The sequence below is a fragment of the Montipora foliosa genome, chromosome 11, assembly GCF_036669935.1.
Source record: "Montipora foliosa isolate CH-2021 chromosome 11, ASM3666993v2, whole genome shotgun sequence".
In the NCBI taxonomy this organism is placed as follows: Eukaryota; Metazoa; Cnidaria; class Anthozoa; order Scleractinia; family Acroporidae; genus Montipora; species Montipora foliosa.
Genome location: NC_090879.1, coordinates 27767008 through 27778550, shown reverse-complemented (window position 1 = coordinate 27778550; position 11543 = coordinate 27767008). Strand labels below are relative to the sequence as shown.

At 41.4% G+C, this 11543-nt stretch overlaps 1 protein-coding gene across 1 annotated transcript in view; it reads right to left on the bottom strand.

The window, feature by feature from the left end:
• Nucleotides 1-4666: 4666 nt before the first annotated feature.
• The window catches only part of LOC137975252 (jouberin-like), a 38734-nt gene continuing 31857 nt past the window's right edge, over nt 4667-11543 (bottom strand). The window contains exons 27-35 of the mRNA XM_068822335.1: nt 11173-11351; nt 10807-11079; nt 10307-10454; nt 9080-9144; nt 8151-8246; nt 7464-7626; nt 6734-6822; nt 6391-6479; nt 4667-5212 (exon numbers count right to left, since the gene is read on the bottom strand). Coding sequence (XP_068678436.1) covers nt 5113-5212; nt 6391-6479; nt 6734-6822; nt 7464-7626; nt 8151-8246; nt 9080-9144; nt 10307-10454; nt 10807-11079; nt 11173-11351 — 1202 coding nt within the window. The 3' untranslated portion in view covers nt 4667-5112. The remainder of the gene's footprint in view (nt 5213-6390; nt 6480-6733; nt 6823-7463; nt 7627-8150; nt 8247-9079; nt 9145-10306; nt 10455-10806; nt 11080-11172; nt 11352-11543) is intronic.

Sequence of the window (11543 nt, the reverse complement as noted above, 5' to 3'; positions counted from 1 at the left end):
GTTTTAATTTATTACCCATGAAGGCTCCGATTCGACATTAGACCTGGTTTAGCTGTTAATAAATTAGTATTGGAAGCCGATACAGATGCGAGATGCAGAGAGCGCAAGATTTTGTTATCTTTAAATTTTAAATCTTAAGTAGTATAGTTATCTAAGCTGTCACAGTTTTATCGCTTGTGTAATAAGTGGTCCCTTTCTATGATTTGTATATTTTAGCTCTGTAATTCAGCTATTCTGCTGCAATGAGTTTTGATAAACGGTCTATTATTCTTCTTCTTCTTCTTCTTCTTATTATTATATTATGAGCTAAAAACTCAGAAGGCAATAAAAGCTTTCAAAATTCATTCATTTGAAAAAGAATATTCTGTTGAATCAGTTTGAAAAGCAGTGAGTGGTTACATAGTAGTCACATGACCGAAGAGCAGTGATGTGAATTTATCCGTATCGCGGAATGAACATTTTTGCTTAAAATTTAATCAATCAAAGGAAGCCGAAGTGCTTTGAGTTGACACAAAGAAGGTTCTAGTTACTCAAACAACACTCATGGAATTCAAAATAATCTTGCATGTCAATCATTCTCTAACTTCAGACCCGAATCAGCGTCGTTACAGCACGGACTGATAGCGCCTTGATAAAAGCTGGCTCTTCTCTTGCACAAATCCGGGGGACACTTGAGGTTGTGCAGATATGTGTTATTATTGACTTACTCAAATGTGTGGGGAAACGGGGAAAAGACATCCGTTCAAAAATGACCTGTAAATATTGTGCGATATATACCAAGACACTTTTCCTGGACTGTTAACGGTTGTTATAAAATGTGGCATTGATGTGCATGGTAATATGAATATTTTTTCTGGTTAAAATTGTTTTCAGCGTCATACCCAATTCGCGAGGGTCGGTCCCCTGCTTAATAAGACACAGACCCCTCCGATCAAAGCTAAACTTAAAAGAATTGAAGGTGAAAACAAATGCTGCTTTTGTTCCTGCATAGCTGCACGTAGGGGTCTTCAGCGTCACTATATAAAGCGTTGTTCCTCTTCCTTTGAGATAACTGACGATTTGCGGTCCAGGCCTTTGCAACGTGGAACCCAGAAATCATGGATGCCCGCTTCATCTGCAGTTTGTCAGTGGTTCTTAGTCTTCTCAGCACAGGTAATTGACGAACCTTTTGATTTGCCTTAAAACAACATTGATTTATTTCAATAGAGAATAGAGAAGCTAAATTCTTTTCAAGGAACGTTCGAGGCAACAGGGTAGCAGCACTCAGTGGCAAGCTCTTTGATAAACAATGACTTTTCTTGTTAAACACATATTTAATGAAACAGCGATCTCGGGTCAGGAATTTCCTTCGGTTTCATCTTGTCTTTTCGCTACTACAATAATCTTCGATCTTCATCAACCGTCAATTTAGAAATCGACCAATCATTTTAGTCCCTTTCCATCCTCGGCGACCGGTTCCTCCAGCATAAGCTTATGGCCTTGCTGACCATGGGGTCATTCGCTCGAGATTATTTTATCAAATGACACACTTTCTTTTGCAATTGTACCAAATACATTTTCCAGCATGCAGTTGAGGTTTTTGTTCCGGGCAAAGCCATTCAATTTGAGAGGCTTTTCCGCGTGTCAATCGCTATTTACCCATCACTTTGAGTTTACTTAGCTGCGCATGGCGATTGGCTAAAACAAGTAACGCGTTAAATCGTCCACCAATAAGAAGCGAAGGCAAAACCAATATCTTGCACGCCCGCGTTTTCCCGCGCAAGGACACCGGCTGCATGTTGTTGCTTTGGGCTATGATTAGCTGATTTGATACAATGCGTTACTTGTAACTGGCTGAAGAAATAACTGAAAGCTGCTATAAAACTATTTCCACGCAGCCGTCACGTACTGCATGATTACATAAAACAAAGGAAAACAAAAAACACAACAAAATCTGCCTTCGACCACCAGGGATCACGTAGTCTTCTATTTCTGAACATGACCAGCGACAAAATTCTATAACTTTATCTCATTCTCTTGAGTGACACTTATTTGGGCTTCTGTACTCATACCATGATAGGTAATTTAAGAAGAAAAAGAACACTTAATCTGAAAAGGTAATAAAGAACAGTAAATTAATCTCCCAGAAAAAAGAAGGTCAAGAAGCTTATGTCTGCCGTCACTGTCAGCTGTGCCGCTACTTAAGGTTGTACAAAATGGCTGTAGACAACACATGGCAAGAAAATAGCTGATTAGTATCGCAAGTCTGCACTTTTTTCAGCTCAGCAGGAAGGAAGCGTATTTCCTCGATAAAGGGAAATAAGACAAAGAAATCTGCAAAGCTCCTAGTAGTTCCCAATCCCAAATCTGTTGAATAATGCAATTACCCACAATTCGAAAACTCGTTTAGCAAGTCACTGCATTTTGGAAAAATTACACTCCAACTACTTTTCTAATTGTGCTTGCCACATCCGCTTATTCGGTAGTTATGATAGGCTCATCGTCCCTTTCTAAAACGAACTAAGATTCTGACCTTTTCAGCAGCTATTAAGGCAGCGCACGAGTGACACTAGTTGATCACATGGGTTCTACTTTCACCGGACTAGGGGCCGTTTCTCGATTGTCCTTACAGTGCAAAGCCTTACTGTGGCCACCTAACAAAGTTTTTTAGAAATTATCCGCCAATCAGGGTGTGCGAATTTGATTGACAGAGACGCCTCCTTGCAAAGTTCGCACGGTTGTAAGTTGAACACCGTTGCATGGGTTGTTGAGTTGACGTAATTAGATGTAGTTGTCCAATGTGGAAGTTTGTTGGGTGCCCACGGTTAGGCGCGTTGCGCTGTAAAACTTCCCGGGCCCGAAAAGCCATTTCCGAAACCGCAATCCACTTATTTTGAAAAACTGGCTCCAGTTGTTCGAAAGGTGGATAGCGCGCTATCCACTGGATAACTCAATTGGTTTGGCTAGAGTTTATCCGGTGGACAGCGTTACCCACCTTTTGAATTACTGAGGCCCGGTCTTTAAACCTGTTTTCAAACAAACGGAAAGCAAAATGATGACCTTTGATGGCCTAAGGGCAGCTCTTTGTTTTTTAAAAATACCGAAACGAGCTCCAGTGCCCTAGGCAGTGAAGGAACAAAGAAAAAGTCAATCCAAATGCAGGCTTGCTTTCAAGCGAGATCTACAAAGACTTAAATGCAAAGCTCGGTTGGCAGAACAGATTGCAGCGGAAGTCTCGAGTCTGGTTGCTCATCAGGCTTCTTAAATAATCGTTTTGAGATTACAGTCGGAAAGGAAGGGTCATGGGGAAACGTTTCATTCTAATCATTTCCGGAGAGAAAGTAACTAAAGCTGAGTCCTTTCTGCTTTCCAGGCCTCTCTCTGAAGTGCTACACGTGTTACTCGCAAAAGTCTTGGACCGACTGTCATAGAAGCAGTAATGGTACAGTCCTCAAATGTCCATCCGGTTTCAATACTTGCATGGCAGTTCATCGCGAGACAACTTCTTCAACTAAGACGATTACAAACGAATATGCTAAAACATGTTTCTTAAAAGACATGTGCACAAGACCCAAATGCAAACAAAGCTCTCCGCAGCAAAGCGTTGTTTGCAAATATTTACACTGCTGTTCAACCTCACGATGTAACACAGGGTGAGCACATCTTGCAATGACTCAATATCGTTCCCGCTCAAATTTTGAGGACCTGGGAACGAAGTGGAATACACATTTTTTTTGTTCATACGTCAAAAGTATGCATAACTCACGCAGATATCGTTCCTTGCCAAAGAGGATCCGATATAAAATAAATTCATCAATAGCATCAGCTGTCCATATCAAAGACAGTTTTGTCAGCAGATTTACAGGATAGATCTTTTTACAGTTATGTGCTTACTTGCTTGGTGCCGGGATAAGGCACATTTATCCCTGGGCCGGAATACAGTTATTGCACCTTCCAGGAACCGGCCCCAGGCCTTTAAATGAAAGGGAAGTTGGGGTTGACCTTGTGATGAAACAGACCTCCCTGATTTTCTCATGTTAATGATGTTATTCGCATGCTAATTAGCTGGAATTTACATAAGAAAAGCAATGATGTTTCTATTAAACCATAGATCAACTCTAGCCTCAATTTCATTCATAGGCCAGGTAACTAAGCACACAACTGTAAAATGGTCTATTAAGGCAAAAAAAATCTTTCAAAAGAAAAGTGGGAGAAAAGAAAATCGTGCATAAGTAACCTCGGGAAAAAATTCAACTGAGGGATCCTGTGCTATCGGCATTTGTACAAAGACTGATTTCAAAGACTTATTTCAAATACCGATACCTAAAAATCATACTCAAAAGAAAATCCCCCAGCCTCCCCCACCCAGTATATTTATTCCAAAGAATGAATTTGCTGAGCATAACTGAACTCTAATGGTAATTTTTTCAAAACTTCAAGGACGTCGGTCTTTAGAACACCAAAAATACTGGGGACAAACAACTCATTGTAGGTTTTACAGATCGAGTTTTGGTCCCGAAAATATCCTGCCTGGCAAGGTACCAGAGAGAAGCTAATGGCTTGTGAGGCCTTAATTTAATGGATTAATTGGAAGATAATCGAGACCTATTCAAATTCAAAACGTTGATTTTAATATTACATGCATTTTTTTTTAGGCCATATCCATTGATCAAGAAAAGACATGTGCGAAAGTGAAAGAATCGACGACTTTATTGACTACGACCGGAATCAATTTAATTTACCTCCTTTTACAACATTTTATTGCGATCGGTATTACTAAAAAATAGCTTTAAGTAAATTTGTTATAATACACGTATATTGAACTGAAAATCAAGAAAACTGTCATGTGAATTTGAAGTTTGGTGTAGCCTGTTTGAAAATTTATCAGTAGCCTAGCAAAATAGCTTTATGGTCTAAATTGTGGAACTGAATATTGAAAAAAACAAATAAAAGCTTAAACTTCTCTACAACGCACTTGCTGCACCAGGCATGATCACGTACAGCAAAAAGGCCCAATGTCAAAATTTGCCAGGTTTCCGTGTTCACTTGTAAGTTAAATGAAGTTTTTATTCCTCAGGTTTGCATGCTGCATTGCCGCAAAGAAAAGTCGAAAACAACAAAACACGGTCGGTGTCATCTCTGTTTTGTTCTTGTTGGCGACGCCTTTTTCTTCGAAGTTTCGTCAGCTTGCTGTTGCTTTTCTTTTTCCCGATGCCTTCTTCTGTGGCGTGCTCTGAAAGAAGAACACGCCATTTAAGGACGGTGCCTACTATTGTTATTGCGCATACGTTCTGCGCATCTTGAGAAACTCGGGTTTCCTATGGGTGATGCTTAATAATAATACAGCGATATCTTCGCGCGGTTTAACTAAGCGGAGAAAGCAGAACTTAGCAAGTGCTCTTGGTATCCAAAAAGAAAATTGGGGGCAACCGTGCATTTTTCAAAGATAATTAAGCGTAACTTGGAAAAGAACGCCATACAATGCTTTGTATTTTAAAGCTTCTTTCAAAAATTGTTGATTAATTATCTTTGAAAAATGCGTGGTTACCCCCAATTTCCTTTTCGGATTTCAATAACACTTATACCTTTCCCGCATATTTATAAACCGCGAAAAAATACCTTTGAATTAGAAGGCACCGTCCTTAACGTTTGTGAGTCACTAGCTATGAAAGCTTAAACCCAAGAAACCCAGGCAGACCAGAGTTTGCGCGACGATGACTATGGCAACGCCATGGGGCCTTGGACTAATGGGGCAAAATATGTAAACAAAGATTCTCCTATTGCAATCATGATTCCAAGTCGTTCGGAATGGCGTAGCAGTTCCAAGGGAAAATTCAGAAAACTTATCTTGGATTGTTAAGTCCGGAACACAATAGGCGACAAGTCACAGCTACAGGTCTCTGCGACAAGTTGCTCCGCGTGTACTACTTGCAAAACAAGTCGCCGCGACACCACCTCTGTTCGGTGTACACGCAGTGATCTCGTATAAGAGAGAATGGGAACTAGTTTGCTAATTCAATATGGCAGACCATATGACGCTCTATCATTGGTTCATTTATATTTTGTCGCAGCGACTTGTTGCCGGAAGGGTACACACGGTGCGACAACGCTTTTCATAAAATTAACCATGTCACACAAGGCGAATTGTTGCGACGACTTGTCCCCGCGACGTGTGGCAGCCGCACTTATCGCCTAATGTGTCCCGGCCTTAAGCTCCTCTACATATCCTAAGTGAATGGTGCGCGTTTATAAACCCTTCTCTTCCGTAATTGTTCGGGTCGACGCCGTCATCACTTGAGTTCCCTAACAAGAGTCAACGCGCGAACTCCGGCAAAAGTTCATTGCTTATGATACAACAATAACACTTATCAAACAGTTTTATAATGGTTACAAGGCTCGGGAAATTCTTACGTTGTGTTGAGTTTATTCTCCACATCGCTGTTATCTTCTGGTCCGGATACAACCCTAAGATCACCTGACTTGGTTATAACCGCTGTCATCTGGGAATCAAAGCGAAAATTCGCCGGGTTTGAATTAACAAATTGATGTCAGTTTTTCATGCGTCTGTCCTGTTATTGATCATGAATTTCGTCATAACATTGTCAACGTAGCTGTGGATCCACGAGGCGATAGCCGAGTGGATCCGCAGGTGTCCAGCAAACACATAGTAGCACTTCAAAATTTTCTGGATGCTGGGCAATTTGTGACTTCTGGGGACTTACCAGCGAAGACCAATATTACGATTGCCTCTAACCTGTTTGTTGATCTTTGGTTCTTGCCTGGCAGAGTTTCCTGCCGTTTCCTCGGTAGTTTCTTTCAAGTCAGCCTCAGATCCCAGCTCCTCTACAAGAATTGTGAAGCCAAATATGTTTATGCTCATCTTGGTGTTACAAAGCGCTTTTTATTTGAGTGCAGCATGTCGAAAAACGGGACGGACAAAGGAGGTGGTGGAAGTGTCATGCGACTAGAAGTCTAGTGGGTTAACATGAGCAGGATGCTTTACCATGAAGGGTGTCAAGAGACAAATGACACTCACAATCTCTTTATGCTATTCACGATCAATTGATGTATTGCTGCTACAAACCGTACATCAATCTCCGATGTGGAGAATTTGGGTTATAAATGCGAGCGTTGCGTTGAGAAACGATATAGGCCAAACGACGAACTCAAAACAACAACAAAAAATGCGTCAACTTTCTGACGAGGAAGTCGATTCAATAAGGTGAAATAAGTTACTCTTATCGTCGACAGTATTTGAACAAAATCGGGCCGACGTTTTCAAAAGGTTTCTGACGAACTCGCGCATGCGCGTAAGATGACTCACCAATGCTTTGTGATGCTTATCTTTAAGTGGCTGGCTTAATTTTTTTTTTTTTTTTGCCAAAAAAAACCGTTCAGAACATCACTAGTAAATTCATCGCCAATCGGAGTCAAAAATTCCCTGACCCTTCGATTGTTCGCTCGCGTACAACAACAAATCCTACCTTGCTCCGTGACATAATTTGATGGGAAATAGCCTTGTCTCCCGTCAGCCAGTTCGCCCATCTGCCAGTTTTCATTGTCGATGTACAGCACCGTGATGACGTCACCTGGTTGAATGGTGAGCTCGTCCGCTCTGTTTGCCTCGTACGGATACAAAGCGATAACCTGTTAAACAGGACAAAAACACTGGAATGAAGATGTGCCGCTGGATGGGGTCGTCGCATTTCCACGACAGAGTTCCCGACAGAGTTCCGAGTTACTAGAATGGGGTCGCCAGCCGGTTAACACCGAAGGGAAGATACGTGGTGTATTTTGTCATTTAGTGGTGGTTATCTATTGCATAAAATTAGCTAAACACGGTAAAACCTTCAGGGTTAGGATTAGGGTTAGCGTTAGGGTTAAGTTAGGGTAATTGTATAATTACTGAACGTTTTATACCTTGTTTAAAAAAATTTGAAACAATAGAAAAAGAGACACCAAGTACCTACCCACCGAAGAGACGCGGCCGCAGCCTATAAAGGGGGGTAGGGGCTCTGAGAGGCCAGCGGCATGTACCCAGCGAAAATTGACCCAAGTAATGATCTACCAACTGAAAGTTCTTTCATTCATCATTCCTTTCACGGGAACACATGAGCCAAAAAATGTCAGCTGTAATCAGTGAAATTAAGCATGTACGATTTAATCCGTACCTTTTTCCTGGCTTGCGGTGTCTGTTGTAGAAGATGATTTGCTGGGGAATCCGAGAAGCTAAACCTTGGTTTAGCATCACCAAGCTGTGACACACTCTACAAAATACCAGAGATGAAATGAACACAAAATATTCTTTGACTTTAGACAAGTTTTGGACAGAGGTTCAGGTGCAGGGTAAAAAAAAAAAAAAAAAAAAAAAAAAGGACTCGAGGTCCCTCCAGGAAAAAATAGAATTATAATCGACAGAGATTATAAACAAGGGTTGGGAGATGTGGCCAGCCTTTGATCGAGATAACTAGCCGACAAAATCTTCCCACGTATTGTAAAATGACATGAATAGTGCGCGCATTTTGATTAGTTGTAAACGACGATCCATCAGAGAACTGGCGCGAGATGACGTCATTAAATAGAAACGGGCGCACAGATGACGACATCTGTTTCTTTGCTGTAAAAACCCACCATATTCAATGCTGTTAAGCATCCCATCCATACACCACAGTGACCCCATTTTGACGTTACCTGTGCTGACCTACGACAAAATGGAATCTACTTATTGAATACATGTTTACAAAGACAGCATTTTCCGCTCCCTTTTTTCCCCTCCCTTGCCTTCCTCGTCTGTTACGTAAAACGTAATATAACATCAGTCAGCGCTTAACCTCGCTTAACCTTGAAGTTACCCAGAAGGCAATAAGCGTATATTACGAAAAAAAGAGTGAATGACTATCATTCTAAAGGAGGCATCAACTCTAGCTTTTCAGGCGATTAGATTGAAAGATGTTCGGAATGAGGAGGAAAAATGCGGAGAAATTAGGTACCATCACCAGTCTCTCATCGCTTTCCCCATTCTTCCGATGATTCAATCTGATCGCATATTACATCACATTAAGCGCATTCAAACAAAGACAATATAAAAAGACCAACAAACCAAAGGTCCCGGAGAGTCCGCGATGTTTAAGCTCAAGGAAGGCTTCCTTATCCATGATGTTTTCCCTGCAAACAGTAAAGGAAAGTCAAAAGATTACTTCCTCGAAGATGATGATCAGAAACGCTGAAGATAACATCCACGCAGGCAAACAAAATAGTGAATCACCTCTCTCACTTACAGGAGGATATTCGTCGGTCTTCTTAAGCCAGACCGAATTGGAAATCGGAAAAAAATCGTTTTTGAGAACAATGCTAAATTGTATATCAAATGAGTCATTAAGAAGTGACAACTCGCAAAGTATACGCTAACAAGTTTACACCAACAAGCGACACAAATTTAGGTCCAAACGACAACTACGTATTTAAAGTAGGAGAGTTAACGTGGCGTTTGTGTGATTTCTAAGTTAGAGTTTTCGTAACCGATAATTAAGGGGATACTGTGAGGTATACATCGTGTATTTATAGACACAAGTGACTTAACCGATTGACTCCGGGGAGTGAAATTTTACTCTGTCTACGCCAGACGATTTTACCATCAACTGGGGAAGTCTTAGGGCGTCAGAGGAGTGAATGGATTAATGGAGTCCCCTCCATTAATCCATTTACCCCTGCTTATAAAAAGCAGTGGACACGAATCTCATCAAACAAATGTTTGATTTTCTTTACCTGGCAAGAGATTACAAAGAGACATCGAAGGAGAATTGGCAATGCCGCCCAAATATGTGAATTTTCTAAAAAAGAAGTTTTTTTTTGGATGGCCAAAGAACTGAGATCCGCTTACTTTAAACGTCCGCAACGAAATAACGTCATACAAGATCATGAATGCACGAAAGCACGACACGTTTTCGAGCTGACTCGGACGGAAACCGGAAGTGAACATATCGCATCGTCTCTAATAGAGAAAAGATAACCAACAATATACATTAAGGTTAAATGTTAAGACACGATAAGAATGAAAACAATTCACTTCCGGTTGAAGTACGTGATCGGAACTAAAATGTACCAAGAACGTTTCGGGGAACATTTCCCCGTTCCTATCTACATTAGGCTACACAGGTGATAGTGTAAAGACGAGTCAAACCAGAAAATATCTTGGTTCGTAACTCAAACGCGGCCATTGGTAAAACCGTTTTACCAAAGGGCCATCCACACCAACGATCGCCACTCGTCAATCGTCAATGGAACCGCTCATAGAGTTAGTGACAACGTAAAGTATGGCTGCACTTACCGGGTGATTGAGGAACCTGTTGTGTACTCATATCAAATTGAGGGCTTCCGTATCTATTGTTCTGCGAGAACATCTTCAGAGACTCGAATCGGCCTGACGCTCCGAAGTGCTGCTGTGCGTGTGGGGACATTGGTCTGTCATAAGGATACTGCGGAGAAAATACAGTAAATGATGCAACTTTTGATGTTAAACGGTATGATGCAACCACGAGAGCGATGATAAACTAGCTGCTTGACGACTAGAACTCCTGGAGTGCTGGGTCGTTTACAGTCCCGCTCGATGGTCCCGCAAACCAACGGGACACTGTGTCTGGCAAGTCCTTGTAGCTCAATGGGTTACGGTGGTCATAGGTTCGAATCCTGCCTAGGGCTTTGATATCTCAGTAGTCCTTGCGCCTGTTGCCGTTTTCCGTTGACTGCAACTAGCTTATCAAGTACAGTACAAATAACAAAAAATAAAATGACCTCCTAACAACTCTTAAAAAAAAAGCAACTTCTCACCTGTAATGGGCTTTGTGGTGATGCACCGTATGGCGTGTGCATCGTCGGAGAGAAGTCTGAACCCCAGGTAGAAAGGCTTGCATTTGTCCCCATGCCCTGACGGAACGTTTTGCCAGTGCTCTCAGGGAACTGGAACGTAACACTACCAGGCCTTTTTCCTGGATGTGAATATCCGGGGTAGGAGACTTTGTCATATCTCCCAGGGGTTGAGCTCTCAGCTCCAGGAGTTCTTAACATTGCCCTCTCCATTAAGTTTGGTGATAACGGTGTTTCCTACAAGGAAGAGAGAAAAGACGAATAAAATAATGACACATGACGACCGACTAGCAACATCAAAATTGAAATCAGATTAAACTTTCTGCTCACCAAAACAGAGTCCAACTTTTGCTTGACTTTGCGCATGCGCAAAACATCACTTGCCACATCAGCAAAGGCAGAATACCTGCTGTCGTCATCAGGTGTTGCAGTGGACTGTTGTGACGTAGTAGCTTGTTTAGATGGCGTCACCGGCGGAGTCAAAAACTTCTTAGCTTCTTCTTTAGCGGCTGGAAAAAAGCAAAAGAGGAAATATTACCTCTTTTCTTCAAGTGCACCTAACCTTCACCGTTTTTCGATGCCGAGAGTAATCTGTAGCAGACATTGCGCAATTTTGTTCGTCTTTAAAAAGAATTACAAATGCTTATTTATTCCAAATTGCACGAGAAAAATCATGTGATTACTTATTACATGAAAAGATT